Here is a 17113-nt window from a genome sequence, read left to right on the forward strand (position 1 = left end):
TAAATAAAATGAATTAAAAAGTTGAAGCAAAAAGGCTTCTGTTGTCTCTATGTAGGATAATAGTAATGATATCTTTCTATATAGAGGGGTTTAAAACCTTAATTTTCTGAGAGGGAGAAAGCAGCCCCCACCTTCCTTAGCAGCCCACAGCAGATGTCAGCATTTAAGAGATAAAGAGCTAGATAGCTCTATTCATAGGCAAACATTCCCTGCAGGAAGGTCTGAACAAACACAGAATGGGATTAGCCCTCAGTCAAGATGTTAATTTGTTCATTTGCCTCTTTAGCTTGGTGTTTTATAGCCCAAATATACCTACCCACTTTCTGGAGATCTTAAATGACTTCGTTGCTAAAGGGTTTTGCTTTAGGAGCAAGAATTAACTGTATTTTAACTATTTTAATTCCTCAATGTGCTCTGGCACCCTATCTAATTTATAAGCCTGGATTGTAGGTATTGCTGATGAAAAGGAAGGTATTCAGACAGAATTGTTTAGTTTTCCATAACAGCTGTGACTCATTGATCATCAGTGTGTATTCCTCCATTTCGAATCTAATGATTGGTATTTAGGGCAGCTTTTATCAAGCAAAAACGCTTTTTCTATTTTTCTACAGGTAATCCTTGATTTACAACAGTTCATTTACTGACAATTAAAAGTTACAATGGCACTGAAAAAGTGACTTATGACTGTTTTTCACCTTGTGACCATTGCAGCATTCCCATGGACACGAGAGGCCAGGCCAGACTAAGCGCCCCTCGACATGAATGACATTATGTTGGCTATGCCCACTCAGTCACATGACTACCCAGCCACGGCTACCCAGCTGGTCATTAGGGCAGAAAACTGGTTGTTAAATTATTTGAAGCCCACCACTGATCATACTCACTATTTAAAGCAGCTGAAGGCACAATATAAGAACTTTTAAAAGAAAAGTGCAGCTCTGAAGGAGTCTTGGCATAGATTAATTGGATCAGTCAAGACAAAAAAATACACCCCAGAGGATTAAGAAAATCCCCCCTACTCCCAACTAATCGGGTACCAATTCATGCCTGGGAAGAATATTTTAGAGAGCTATATACAGAACCTGACTTTGTAATCAATGAGAGCCAATTTAGTTTGTCCCCCTGTCACACCATAAGAATTATACTGGCTGATTGAATCCCTTATGGCTAATAAGGCACCAGGTATTGACAGTATTCTGTCAGAAATAATTAAAAAGAAATGGGCACCTTTATTAGGATCTCTTTTTACATTTATAGATAAAACGGGCCATATGCCAAGAGTTTGGGGATTAGCAATCATCTCATTCAAACATTGTATGCTAACTCCACCTTGAAAGTGAGATGTAATCCTCGAGGAACTTTATCCAGCCCAGTAAGGGTACAAAAGGAGTACGGCAGAGTTGCATTCTGTCCCCCTCCCCTTTTAATTTCTACATCAGCTCCTTGATAGATCTTTTGCAGAACCCTTACCTACCGTATTTTTCTGTATAAAACGCACCTTTCCCGCCCAAAAAAGAGGGTGAAAATCTGGGTGCGTCTTATACAGTGAATATAGCATTTTTGGCCTTCCAAAACCTCGCCTCCTTTGCAAAAATGGATGTTTGGGTTTGGGAGGCCTGCAAAGTGCTCCTGGGGGCTGGGGAGGCCAAAAACAGGCAAAAACGGGCCGTTTTTGCTCGTTCCCCCCCCCCAGTCCCCAGGAGCACTCTACAAGCCTCCCAAAGCCTCTGTATGCTCCCCTTTTTCTTTTGCAAAAAAGGCCCATTTTTGTGAAAAACAGGTTGGTTTTTTGCTCGTTCCCCCCCACAGCTCCCAGGAGCACCCTACAAGCCTCCAAAAGCTCTGCGTGCCCCCCTTTTTTCTTTTTCAAAAAATGAGGTGTGCAGTGGGTTTGGGAGGCCTGCAGAGTGCAAAAACTTTTTTAAAAAATTTACCTCTTCAAAATCATGGTGCGGCTTAAACTCCAGTGCGGCTTATAGTCCGAAAAATACAGTATATCCTCCTAACTTGGCCCAACGTAAAATCCCAATACTTATATGCCGTTGCTGCTGCTGCTGTTATCTCACAAACACCCACTGGACTGAAGAAAGCAATTACAGCTAGGATACTGCAGACAGAATAATGGTCCTTAATTTTGACAAATCAAAATTTTTAGTTTTCGCTAAAGGACTTAACTCAATATTCCTGGAGAATAGGAGGACATAATTTAGAACAGGTAATATATTTAAATACCTTGTGGTGGTGTTATACTCAAAAAATACTTAGAAGGCTTACCTGGATTATATATTGCAATCAGCTCTTAGGTACTCAAATGCCATTAAACAGTTCTTCTATACAAGTGGAGAACAATCAGTCCCTGCTGCCTTAAAACTCTTTGAGGCTAAAACATTTGCACAAATCCTTTATGGGGCACAAGCAGGAATATTTCACAAAGACTCACTAGAAATCATACAAACAAAATTTCTGAGCCATTTTAGCTGCACCCAAAGGAACACCAAATGCCCAGTTAAGGATTGACCTCAATTTCAGGTAAGAGCCTAGAAGCTAATGGCTACCTATTGGTTAAAAATTCATTTCTTTCTAGAGGGACTGACCTTTTTAGTGTTGACTGATAACTTCCCCTCTCCCTGGAAATAGGCGATAGACCATAAAATGGGCTCTCCACAGTATTTTTCATATCCCTAGGCTTTGACCAAGCTAAGTAAGTAATTATTAATAGAATAAAAGACATGGGGTTCCATTCAGAAATAAATAGGTTGCCTCCCCATAGTAGATCAGAATTAAACAGGATGTGTGGGAACCATCAAGCTATTTAAAGGACCTGATTTTTCTGAAACATAAAATAGCATTCTTCAGAGCCAGATTTAATATCCTCCCCTCAGCACTCCTCCAGGTTAGGTATAATGTCCCCAATAGTGGAACAAGTATGTAAAGGAGAAGTTGAAGATATCACATGTTTTATTGTATTGTGAGTTGATCAGAGTTTTTAGGTCAATGCATATTCTCCCCTTAACTAGAGAGATTTCCAGGGAGGGCAGACAATTTTTATGTGGACTATCTCCTCCAGGACTCAACCCCGACTACCACACATGCAGTAGCAAAATTCTGTGCAGCTGCAATGTCCACAAGAAAAATTCGGTTACAGGACTAAAGATGTTTTCTTGTACTATTTTTTGTAGATATCTCTAACAATTTTTAGAGGATCTATATTATATACACATACTTATCCGCCTATCCATCAAATATATATGAGCACGATTCAAACTGTATGGTGCAATGTATGTAATTGTTATGGATGTTATTATTTACTATTATTATTGGTATTATCTTTTAATATTGTAAATAGATTTTTGTCTTTTGCTGGTCTATGACTATAATAAACTTTATATTCTTACTATATAGTTCAGTGTTTTCTCAAGCAATGACAATGCAACCTTAGCATGCATAGAATTAAGTTGTTTGGAGAGTATGAAATTAGAACCTGTAAGGTGAAATTTCATTGTATTAAGACAGTATTATGTCAACATAAAAATGTTTTAAAATGAAAATAATACTTTTTGATTTAGTTTTTTAATCAGTGGTCAGGATCATAATTTTTTAAATTTGGTCTTTCTTTGGTTTCATTGATATTATATAGGGAGATTAAATTTGTACAAAATGTTTCTATTAAAATAATTTATATGCTGAATGTGGTTTAATTCTGTTTAAAATGGAATATATTTTGGGTTAATGTATAAACTGTTTCGTAGCAGATTTTAAAGTAATTGTTTAGAAATGAAAAACAAGGTTTGATTTTTAATTGGAAAGCTTGTATTTCCCATTTTAGAGAGTTGTGCTTTGGGATGAATCCAGAGGACAGGCATGGGAAACACATGCCTCTATTAATATAAAATACTTTCAGGCTTTGTTGTTACTGTTCTGATTGTAATTGAACAAGATGTATGCCATCATTTATGCCTGAATTTAGCCTCTGCAAGATTCAAAATAGATAAATTGCAACATATTTCTTGAATTTCTTTTAAATTATATTCTTTTTGTCCTTACTAAAATATAATTCACCAGTTAGTGCAAAATATAATCGTTTTCTGTTAAAGAATTCTAAATCTATTGATATATTGATTACTAAAACTGAGATGAGTTGTTAGATTTTCAAGAAAAATATCTATTCTTAATCAATTTAAAAATATCTATTTTAAAGGCATCAAGTAGGAAAAGGGGAGGAGTAATTTGTTATCGTTAAATAAATGATTGTCAGGATTCTTGTGATCTATTTCTGGTTACCTAGGGAACTGCTGGAATATCTTATTTTCATCTCTGCTTTAGAGGACTAAGCACATGTCTTGAATTGACACTGGATATTTTCATTTTTCTGCTGCACATACAATTTCATGCATATAAATCACTTTTATTCTGCAGCCCTTTTTGTGACTTTGATATCAATTGAGGGGGAAATGATGCCTTAATTTTCTTTTCTATACTTTCTACATTTCTTTTCGTCCCCTTCATGTTGGCTCAGGAAGGAGGGGAATGGGCTTGCGCTGACCTGAGTCTAGCTCTAAGGAGTCTCCTTCACAGTATGGCTCTTCTCCGCAGCGCAGCGGAAGGATTTGCTGTCCCCGCCACCGTGATCCTGGGGTATTTTGCTTGCACACGCAAGAAAGAGATGAAAGAGAAAAGGGGAGAAAGAGAGAGAGATAGAGAGAAATGAAAGAGATCTGGAAGAAGAGAATGGAAGAGAGGGAAAAGAGAGAGAAACAAATTAGAGAGAGAAGGGGGAGAGGGAGAGGGAAATGAAAGAGAGCGAAGGGAGAGAATGAGAGAGAGAGAAAAGAGAGGGAAACAAATCAGAAAGAAAGGAAGAGAAAAGAAAGAAGAAAGAAAGAAAGAAAGAAAGAAAGAAAGAAAGAAAGAAAGAAAGAAAGAAAGAAACTAACTTTCTCAGACCTATGACGAAAGCAATGGCAAGCTAGATTTCTTGCCAAGAAAACTGTACTTTGCCAGAAGGCACAAATTGGAAGCAAGTCTGATTCTTTAAAAAAAAAAACAGATGGGAAAAAAATGCATCTGAAAATAAGATTATTTATAATTTTGGATAATGTATTATATTGTCAAAATCTCTTTTTTGTTGTTGTTGTTGGCCACTGGTGGTCACTGCATATGGTCCTCGGCGATACGCTCTTGCCCGCCACCCCTTCGAAACGCGCAAGGACAGGACAAAACGGCACAGATCCTTTTATTAAAAACCCCTGTATTACAAAGGCATTTTAATAAAAAGATTGTGATGACGTCAGTGCCATAAACCTCACCGCACGTCACTGTTCACTATCGTGTCAGATGCAATTGCAACTTTGTCCTCTACAGCTATCCAGCCAATTTAACATGTCTTGGTTGAATGGAAGGCAGAATACAATTTCACAAAGTGCACATTCCCAAAGTACACTCTTCCCTTTTTGTTCAAGGCATGATTTTATTATACATTTGCCTGCTCATTAAGGTTACTGTATAACACAAATTCAACTTTAGCTTTGGAATGGTTTTAATGTTATGGTCAAGAACAAGGGAAATATGAAACACAGTGGGATATCTAGGTAGAAAATGCCATATGTTCTAGGCTGAACAGTTCATTTTTATTCTGCTTTAGGTTGTAACCCATCAATTTGATAGCGTTAAGAGCCAGTTGTACACAAGCATCTTAAATCTGAACATTGAGTAATGGCAACTGGATTTCTTTTCTTATTGGTTTGAAACATTTCACTACTTATTCAAGTAATTTCTTAGTTTTGAGCAAGAAGGGAACCATACATGTCGTCCAGAGTGGTTTCATTTCTCTCTTAATCTGAATAGGCTGGTTAAGTGAGTAGGCAGAGAGTTGTTGGGATGTAAATGTTCTATCTCCTAAACCCATTACCATAGGATTTAATTGCATTAGACTGCATACACTACATTTCTCGTCTTATGTTTTGGTTCATGTCTGGAGAAGCAATGGTTATTCTTCATTTTCAGGAGATTAGATAAACTGAAACTCTAATGTGCTGTTTTTCTGTGATGTCTGCAACATTGTGTACCTTCCAGAAAAAGCTGAAAATGTAGATATGATATGTCAAATTATATCACTATTTAACATTGGGATTTTCTTTTTTTAGAATCGTAATGAAATTAAAAACGGAGCAATACTTCGATTAACAACATCACCGGTAAGTTGCTGATGCATTTGCATATATCTAAATTCCCTATCTCTTGCTCTCTCATGATTATTATAAGATAGTCCATATAATATACTATTAATTTATGAGAATAGGTGACATTAACATATAATTACATTGAAAAATTAAAGATCAAATTGTGTATTAATATGGCAGTGGCAGAAGTTCAGATGGGATAAATAAAAACTATCAATTGTTTCATGTAACCAGCCAAAATTCTGTTTCTATGCTTGGAATACCCGTCCGTCCCCCCCTCGGCTTCCCCATTCTTCTATGCAGAATGATTCTAACTCAGAAATTATTTCAGATCTCTTTGCATGTTTGAAATTTCCCTAAACATTTGCAATAACTGCCAAGAATATTTTAAAGTTTTTTTCTTTCATATAAGTACATTTTGATTGATTTTAAGGAAAGTTTTGGATCATTGCCCTGCTAAGATAGACAGTGTCTTTTTACTTTCAATTTCTTCATTGTCTTTGAGACATTTACTTCTAGGACTTTGAGCTAAATCTTATCTTCCTTTTGCAATGTTTTTATAGCGTTCTGCTTTATAAGTGAACTATCTTCATTTTCCAGGCCTCAAATAGCTACTTAGTTGTTGAAAGTACAGTTCAATAGTTACCACCTGGGGGGCTGATAACAATTGTTTACAAATGGAATTGTTTTCTTCTGGCTTAATTGCAGGCTTAACAAGTCAGTCACTTTTTGGGCTTTATTAACAATTTTACAGCAATACATAAATAAACATGTAGCATGGAATTAATAGTTTCATTAGAAATTTTCATTTTGGTAAAATATACACAATTAACAAGAACTCAGAAATTAAGAAATAGAGAAAGAAAAATTATTTTAAAAAGAAAAAAATACAGTTGTGCCTTCTACTCTTCTTGCTACCAAGCAGTGACATGGGGTGAGATTTACGGCTGATGAGGCATTGACACAGTGGTGGGTTTCAAAAATTTTTAGAGCCTCTTCTGTAGGTGTTGCCTGCTTTGTGGGAGTGGCTTGCCGGCCATGTGACTGGGTGGGAGTGGCTTGCCGGCCATGTGATTGGGTGGGAGTGGCTTAATGGCCATGTGATTGGGTGGGGTGGAAAATGTGGTGAAACTCACTTAACAACACTCTTGCTTAGCAACCAAAATTTTGGGCTTCCTTCCTTCCTTCCTTCCTTCCTTCCTTCCTTCCTTCCTTCCTTCCTTCCTTCCTTCTTTTTTTCTTTCCTTCCTTCTTTCCTTCTTGTGTCTCTCCCCCCAACTTATTTTCTTTCTCTTCCTTCCTTCCTTCCTTCCTTCTTTCTTATCTCTCTCTCTCTCCAATTTACTTTCTTTCTTATTCTTTCATTCTCTCTCTCTCTCTCCCTCCCTCTCTCCCTCTCCCCCCCTCTCTCTCTCACAGACACACACACATACACACACACAGGTGGTTTGGTAAGGTAGGTTCCAAACTGCTTCAGCTCACTTGTGCCCGTGCCATCATCTCAAACCCCTCTTTCCTCCATAGCCCTTCGGTCAAGCAGGGCAGGCCCAAGCTGGGTAAATTGCTTCAGCCCAGGGGGAAAGGAACACTGAGGGAAGGGCAGGGTTCTCTAGGCAAGCATGGGCATCGAGTCTGGCCACGGGGAGTTGGGGACCGCCGGGAAGGCTCCAGAGAGGCCTGGGAAGCATGTCGGCTGCAGGCCGTGAATATCAGAGGCAAAATTTACATTATATATGCTTAATGGAAGTTTAATTAACCAAGAACAGCTCCTATATAATATACACCATGTTATACAGCAGGGCAAATGTAAACTTTTGAAAATTGTTTTTAAGAAAAAAGTTATGAGATCAATACCATATAATACATGAGGGAATACTAGCAGTGATCCTTAATCTTTAATATAGATACCTAGGTTGTGAGCAGAGGTTGAGAACTTAAAAGGTGAGGAGATCTGCATTACATTAAGTTTTCTCATACTTAATATATATGTATGGCAATTTGTTTTGTTTTGTGTTCAACTGTTACCATCCAATATAGTCATTTTTCCCTGTTATAGTTCATAATTATAAATGCAATATTTTTTTAAAAAAATGAGGTTGGTTTTGGTTTTTTTTTTTTGCTTCTTGATAGTCCTTATGGGAACAATGCTCTGTGGCATGATGCCTTTCCTGTTATTTTGTATTATAGCATAGCCATCATACACTTTCCTCCAATAATATCACAAGAAAATAACCCAGTGCAGTCCAGTGCATGCCTACTCAGAAGTTCAGAATCTTTGCCTACTCAGAGTTCAGAATCTTTCTCCTACGTAACTGGATATGGTTTTCCCAATATAGAAATCAGAATTGATTGACATTGCAAAATCAAGTGGCTCTGTGAATATTATCTACTCATGCTGAGACACCATCATTTAAATGTTTGGCTGAACTGGATAATTTTGGGCATGCATCATTACAAATGCAACCTGTTCATTGCTCTCTTGGTAAATTGGTATGATTACTTATGACATTAAGTTTCGCACAACACCCCCTCCCTCCCCCTTTCATAAATCGCTGCAGGCACACTTGGTTTCCTAGGTTACAAGAGGTATAGGCTGAATTTTCCAATTTTGTTATTGAATCATTTTTTTGCCTCCCACTTTTTTATTCTGGTTACATCAGCCTCTTAGAATCAAACTCGTTTCATGTTTGGAATACCATGTGCCAGGATACTAATGCTAAAATTGCACACTGTGGAGAACTCCAGGCTGGTCTGCTGTTCTTACCATGCTGTTTCCTTATTTCAGAGAATCTTCTGCAAAGTGCTTTCAACTTTAAAAAACTGACTATTACTGAATCAAACTATATAACAGATCTTAATGCACAAAAGCTACACATGCAGCACCATTGAGAAGTTAATGTCTATTAAAAAATTACATACTTCTGTTGAGTCTTAAGAAATAGGAGTAAAGTTGTTTTCACTGAAGGATAGGAAGAATCACCAGACAGCTAATAGCTATATATTACAATATAGTTAAACTTTTTGATGTCGAAAACATGTGTGCACACCCATAATGCAATGTGTGTGCCCCCTGCATGCCCCCCACATGCATGCACAACCCCTGTGTGCGCCCCACCCTTGCATGTGCCCATGTGTGCCCCTGCACATGTTCATGCCCCCTGCGCACCCTTCCCCCATGCATGTGTGTGTGACCCCTTCTGTGTGCCCCACTCTGTGCATGTGTGTGTGACCACCCCACATGTGCCTTGCCCCTTGCATATGCACACACGATCCCCGCATGTATGCACAGCCCCCCGCATGCACGGGATCAACCTGAAAATCACCTGGCCGGTGGGAGGCATGCACACATACATGGCGGAACTGAGCTGGGGCAACAGCTCGTGTGCCCACAGAGAGGACTGCATGCCACCTAGTATAGCTTTTGTTGTCATTGTACAAAATAAATACAACGAAATTGGTTTTAGCCTCACTGGTGCAATCCATGACAAGAAATACAAACAACATAAATAGTATAAGGAATAATCCCAATGTAAGTAATTAGGGGGAAAAAGAAAAAGAACTTGAAAAAACTAGTCATATGTTTCTGCGTGTGCGTGGAGTGATTGTGGTTGTGTTTAAGAGTCTGACAGCCCAAGGATATTTTTAAACCTACTTGTTCAGCTGGCTATGCTTTGATGTCTTCTGCCCAATGGTAAAAGTGCGAAGAGACACTGACCAATGTGTGAATCATCTCTGAGTATCTTCCTTACTCTGCTAAAGCAGCGAGACCTGGCAATGTCATCCAGTGGTGTTAGAGTAACCAATGGTTACTTGTGCCGAATTGATCATTCTCTGTAGTGCCTTACTTTCTGCAGCAGTTAAACCAGCATACCATACTATAATACTATATGTAAGAACACTTTCTATTGTGAACCGATAGAAAGAGGACATCGGCCATTGTTCCACCTAATTTTTTTCGCAGGACTCTAAGGAAATGAAGTCTCTGTTTGGTCTTGCCAATCATCAGGGATGTCTTGTTTTTCCAGGTGAGATCTTGACTAATAAGCACTACCAAGAATTTAAAATTCCCCTTCATACAGCACTCCTTGATATACAGTGGGGCAGGTTCTCTCTGTGCTTCTGGAAATCTAGCACCATCTCCTTTGTCTTACTAGTATTTAGATGTAAGTTGTTTTTGAGCACCATGTGGATGCCTTATGAACTTCTTCCCTGTATGCTGATTCGTCCCCTCCAGTTATAAGACCCAGCACAGTTGTGTCATCTGCAAACTTTATTATGAAGTTGGATGGATCAGAGAATATGCAGTCAGGTGTATACAGCGAGTACAAGTAGGAGTGTATGCTAGGGGTGAGTTGCTGCCAGCATTACGCTCCGTGCGCATGCGCATTTGCAACTAAAAAGGTCTGCACATGCGCAAAATGTTAGAAAAGGAAAAAAGGTTACATTTCTGCAGTGAAAATTGTTTTGCACATGTGCAGAACTGAAAATCAATATGGCGTCATCGTCAGAGAACCAGTTTGGGGGCGTGGCAGGCCTGGGTTGCTGCCGGTTCAAGCAACCCAGGTCACCAAGTTACTACCGGTTTGACCGAACTGGTCCGAACCAGTAGCAACCCATCTCTAGTGAATGTGTGCCATTGATTTACCGTCACGGCAATATAATGTCATTGGTTCAATGAGTTTACTCATGAGATGCAAAATATGCATGCAGTTGCTGGAAGCTGTGCCTTTCTTTTAAAATAATTTTCTTTATCAAGGGCTTATATCGAAATGAGAACATCATTGCATAATTTAGTATAAATAAAATATAACATATTAAAAATCACTCTCATGTATCACATGAATTGAAAATTTTGTTGTGAGTTTTATTTTTCCTTCAACATTTTGAGATCAGTTGATGTTGTACAGGAGTGTTGCATTGTTAGTACCACCATATATTGTAGTGTACTGATACAGTAGTCAAATCATTTTGTTGGTCAACATTCCAAGCATGTTGTTTAACCATGGATGAACAGTGTGTTTCTATGCACTGCTTACTTGGGCTTCATGGCCTTTTTTCCCCTCAGGAACAATTTAATGATTGGTAACTCTGATCAGAGTTATACAAAAATCAGAATACTTTTTTTAACAATTTAAGAAAGAAACCAGGTTCTTTCAGATAAATCCTGTTTGGGGATATTTTGTATGTATTGGAATGGTTAGCATGTTAAATAATGTGCTCTAATCTTTGTGTTTTTTTTAAATGGAGCTGTTTTGGATTTTTTTCAGGTTTTCTCCAAACAGGGTTATTGGAAATAAAAGCTACGGTAGAAGTTGATCTGTAAGGAGAAGCTAACAATGAAGGAAATGTTTATTGCAAATATTTATGGTTGATTTTAGTGGAGGGTTTTGGGTGAAATGATAGCATGAATCAGATTCCTTTGGTTCATTGACAGCATGATTTGGTGAATTAGACATCACATTAGCATCTGTCTTTTTTGGTGGTAGTAGATTAGCCATATAGCTGCAACCCACAAAAATAGCAGGGTATAACTAATTTAGCTGTAAAAACATACTATAAAAATAGTATTGGATTTAATTACATTATATCAAAAGAAAGTGTTAAAGATATGTATTTGAAGCATATTCCAATGTAATCTGAAACTGTGTCTTCTTCCTTTATTCTTTAAATAGTTAGGTTAGATGCTTTTTTTCCTCTCCCCTACCCCAAAATAACATAAACACCTTTGGTGTTTTTCTGCGACAGTATTGGTGGAAGATGGTAAGTGACCTCAGTTTCTACAGGAAAGGTCTATATTTTATGTTACACATTAATATATGATACTCTAAGCTCCATTGAAGAGTCATTAGGTGGGTGAAGGCACCAGTTTAGAAACTGGGAGGCAGTGAATTCTAGTCCTTCCTAGTTACAAAGTCAATTGGGTAACTTGGATCAGACACTCACTTTCAATCCTAGTAAGCAGACAATGGAAAACCACTTCTGAAAATCTTACCAAGAAATGACACAAGAATTAACAATGTCTTGAAGGTACACCTACACACACAGCTCCATTGGGCAATGAGGGTTTGGTAGAAAAAGAATACCAACTTGAGCTACCAAATTAAAGAATATTTGGATTTGTGTTTTTTTCTGTTGTGATATATCATCATCATCATAGATTATTATATATACAGTAACCCGTATCAACCGTTAGCACCAGTCAATGGTATTTGTGATGCATTTTGTAATGTTCAGCTGACTGAATTTAATGTTTAATGAATAAAGTAAATAATGATGATAACGATGTAAATAATTAATTAACAAGTAATTTGTACAATTTTGAAAACATATATGCAAAAATGTAAAACAGTTCTAACAGCAAATGGGGAGAACATTGGTGAAGTCAACATCAGAAGAGAAATGTTCCAAGGGGACTCACTTTCACCACTACTGTTCAACATCACATTAATTCCACTGTCAATAATCCTATGAAACACAAAACTAGGATACCAAATCTCAAGTCAACATGGCAAGGTAAACCATCTATTATACATGGATGACTTAAAAATGTATGAAAAAACCCCCACTGGACTTTAATCAATACTCAACACAGTTCAACTGTTCAGCAGCAACATCAGAATGAACTTTGGATTTGAAAATGTGCTATATTATCCATGCAGTGAGGAAAAATGAAAAAAATAATAATAGAAGGAATAGAACTGGGAAATGGAGTAGTGAAAGCATTAGTAAAGGATTATGGTTACAAATACCTAGGCATATTGGAAGCAGATAACATCTTGAATGGAAAAGTCATAGAGGCAACGCAAAAGGAATTCATCAGGAGGGGTTGCAAAATATTAAAATCAAAGCTGAATGCTAGAAATATAATTAAAGCCATTAATACATGGGCAGTTCCAGTGATATGCTACTCAGCTGGAATCATCAACTGGACTTTGGCTGAACTGGAAAATTTGGACTATAAAATGCACAAACTTTTGAATACCAAGCTTCACATTCACAAACGGACATCGTCAGATTGTACCTGCCAAGAAAAAAAGGGGCAGAGGGCTGTTGCAAATCCATCAAAGTGTAGAAGAAGAAAAATGAAGTTTGAATGATTATGTGAACCAAAGTACAGAAAAATTGCTGCAGGCTGTGAAAACAGAGAACATTATGAAAACAACAGAAACAAAGGCAGAATATAAGGAAAAACAGCTGGATGACAGATTAAACGGAAAACCAAAGCTTTGCATGGACAGCACTTGAAAAGCATTGAAAAGAAAATGTGATGACAACTTTATATGGGCATGGCTTAAGATGGGAACCATCAAGAAACAAATGGAAGGTTTAATACTGGCTGCTTAAGAACAAGCACTACAAACTAATGCCATTAAAGCAAAAATACAAAAATACAGTGACAATCAAAACTGCTGACTTTGCAACAACAAATTCGAAACTGTTTCACACTTAATTTGTGAATGCAGCAAAATTGTAGAAACTGATTACAAAATCCAAAGATGACCGAGTTACTAAATTAATCCACTGGCCCACTTATGTAAAACAACAACAACAATTTACCTGTATCTGAAACGTCATGGGAACATGAAGTGGAAAAAGTTGTCGAAATAAGAAGGTGACTTGTGGGACTTTCGAATACAGATCATTGTTTGGAACACAACACGCCATATGCCACAGTTGTCAAAAACCGAAATGTACAATTTATTGATACTGCATTACCAGGAGACCCCAGAGTAGAAGAAAAAAAACTGGAAAAAATCACGATATTGCAACCTAGCCATCAAAACTATGTGATTATGGCAGGAACATGTAACAGTAATGCCCATTGTCATTGGGACATCTGGTACCCTGTCCAATAATTTTATAAAATACATCAACAAATTGCAGCTTCCTGCAATAACACCAGTGAAACTGCAAAAAACTGTGCTATTTGGAACATCATACATTTTAAGAATAGAATAGAATAACAGAGTTGGAAGGAACCTTGAAGGTCTTCTAGTCCAACCCCCTGCTTAGGCAGAAAACCCTACACCTCTTCAGACAAATGCCGAAGTTATCCAACACCTTCTTAAAAACTTCCAGTGTTGGAGCATTCACAACTTCTGAAGACAAGCTGTTCCACTGATTAATTGTTCTAAAAGTCCGGAAATTTCTTCTTAGCTCTATGTTGCTTCTCTTGATTAGTTTCCACCCACTGCTTCTTGTCCTGCCCTCGGGTGCTTTGAAGAAAAGCTTGACTCCCTGTTCTTTGTGGCACCCCCTGAGATATTAGCACACTACTATCATGTCTCCCCTAGTCCTTCTTTTCATTAAACTAAACATACCCAGTTCCTGCAGCCGTTCTTCATATGTTTAGCCTCCAGTCCCCTAATCATCTTTGTTGCTCTTCTCTGAACACTTTCTAGAGTCTCAACATCTTTTAAGAAGGTACTTGGTTGTTACCCAGGATGCTTGCAGCAACCTTTGCCCTTCTCTTACTACGCATGCCCAAGATGGTGTCCTGTCACGTTTGAGGAGAGCTTCGGGGAGATGATTGTCCTTCTTGGGGCTTGCAGGGGTACCCTATCCCATCGTTGGTTCCAGGTCCAGCTATGAGAACTTCCTGGGACCTCGGGGATACCCTTGAGCTGCAATGTCCTGCCTTGTAGCCGGAACATCGTGAGTGAAATGGGGCGGTTGGCGGTGAAAGGGGAATGGAGAGCACTGGCAGTTGCTGGTGTGGGTGGGGTCAGCACCTGTGGCGGGACGCCCAGCCTGGGGTCACTGCAGCCGGCGTGGATGTGGTTGGTGGTGGCGGCTGGACGCCCAGCCTAGGGTCTCTGCAGCTGCTACTCCCCACGCCGTGGTGTTATCCCGGTTGCTCCCCCCTCCACCTTGCTTATAGACATGATAAATTGGATCAGCGGGGAGTGGCTGAGGCAGCTGGCATGGATATTAACGCCAGCGGAAGATGGCTTCGGTAGTTAGCGTGGCTGCGGTTGAAGTGGGGGGTCCTTCATTGTGCCCCCCCGGTATCACCGCCATTGCCAGTGCCACCGTACTGTGCCATTTGGCCATTTGGCCCCTCCTCCTGTGATATTATGGACTGGGTCAACGGAGTGCGGCCCTGGCGATGGGTATGAATGCGGCTGGCATGGGCGAAGCTTAACTGTTGGAGTCGGAGTTGAAGCAGCCGCCGTTACTCTTACATATTGCCCTCAACACCGACTATTTTTATGATGGACATAAGCTTCCCGCTACCCCTTGAACACTGCGGGCTGCCCCCCCCTGGACATGTCATCTCCTCGTTCCATCTCCCCATGATGTCATCCCGTTCGGTTGATGCCACACTCTCCTCTATGTTATACTGCGACAGAACTTTATTCCCTCTGGGAACTCCCCCTTTCCCGGGGATGGCCTTCTGGCCTATCAAGACGCTTCCTTAATGACGGATCTTGGGATCCCGAGAGGTGGCATGTGAAGAAGAGATTTCTTAGGAGTTTTTTACAGGGGTTTTTAAACCAAATTTTAAGGGGGGGAGGGGTGGGTTGATTTGGATGGCTCAGACAGGTTTGTGGGGGAGTCTGCCAGGGCACAGGCTAGAGCTAACTAATGGGCATGGGTTGGGAGTGCTGGGAAGGGTTGGATTCCAGGGGAGACATTAAGCCATTCCATTGGGGGGTTCACCATCTCTACTGTTTGTGGGAGAGGCAGATATGGTGGGGGCCAAGGGCCAAATTATGTTCGGAGGATGCGGGTTTGCTGTTTAAGAGCGATTGCGCATTCCGACCCTCATCGCCCTTCTCGCACCCCCGGGTGCTCGGGATTACAGGACCCTGGTCAACGGCTGGTGTCGCTTAACGCCAGGTCCGTGGTACATAAGGCTCCCCTCATTTACAACCTCATACAAGAGGGTAGAGCGGACCTGGTGTGCATTACGGAGACCTGGTTGGGCCATGAGAGGGGTGTTCCCCTTAGCGAACTATGCCCACCAGGCTTCCGGGCATTTCACCAGCCAAGAGCCCAGGGCAGGAGCGGGGGCAGGGTGGCGGTGGTTATTAGGGAAAGTCTCAGATCTCAGGAGGTTACTGTGCCTCAGATAGGTGGGTGTGCGTCCCTTTTTGTGAAGTGGGGCCTTGGAGCTCAGGTGGGCCTTTTTGTTACATACCTGTCTCCCTGCTATGTTTCATCGGCCCTGCCGGAGCTGCTGAATGTGTTAGCTGGATTGGCCGTTGATTTCCCCAGGCTTATGGTCCTGAGGGATTTCAATCTGCCTTCCATTGGAGAGACATCTGAGTCAGCTCGGGAGTTCATGGCTTCCATGACAGCTATGGACCTAACTCAGTTAATTCAAGACCCCACCCATAATGGGGGACACACGCTCGACCTGATTTTTGTCTCTGGGCAGTGGATGAATGATCTAGATTTAGGGGATATTTCTATTCAACCCTTGTCATGGTCTGATCATTTCCTCATCAGGCTTGACTTCCATACTGCTACCCCTCACTGCAGGGAGGCGGAACCGACTAGATGGTTCCGCCCCAGGCGCCTGATGGACCCCGAAAGGTTCTTGATGGAGCTTGGGACTTTTCCTGAATCCCTTGCTCACAACTCGACCGAAGCCCTAGTGGAAGCCTGGGATAGGGCGGCCACTGGGGCCTTGGATCACGTTGTGCCTTTGCGGCCTCTGACCCGGTGTCGATCCCGGGTGGCTCCATGGTTTACCGAGGAGCTCCAGGAGATGAAACGCGGGAAAAGATGCCTAGAGAGTGGCTGGAGGGCCAGCCGGTCCGAATCTGATCGAACACTAATAAGAATTCATATTAAATCCTACTTAGTGGCGATAAAAATGGCAAAATGACAACATTTTTCCGCTCTTATCGCATCCGCAGATAACTGCGCAGCCACCCTGTTTAGGGTGACCCACTCCTTACTTAGCCAAGGAACTGGGGAAAACC

At 40.3% G+C, this 17113-nt stretch overlaps 1 protein-coding gene across 5 annotated transcripts in view; it reads left to right on the forward strand.

The window, feature by feature from the left end:
* The window catches only part of ELMO1 (engulfment and cell motility 1), a 481433-nt gene that overhangs the window by 184716 nt on the left and 279604 nt on the right, over nucleotides 1-17113 (forward strand). For all 5 annotated transcript variants that reach the window (XM_081932593.1, XM_081932592.1, XM_081932596.1 and 2 more), the window contains exon 5: nucleotides 6144-6194. In XM_081932593.1, coding sequence (XP_081788719.1) covers nucleotides 6144-6194 — 51 coding nt within the window. The remainder of the gene's footprint in view (nucleotides 1-6143; nucleotides 6195-17113) is intronic.

Source organism: Natrix helvetica (assembly GCF_964273705.1).
Source record: "Natrix helvetica genome assembly, chromosome: Z".
Classification (NCBI taxonomy): Eukaryota; Metazoa; Chordata; class Lepidosauria; order Squamata; family Natricidae; genus Natrix; species Natrix helvetica.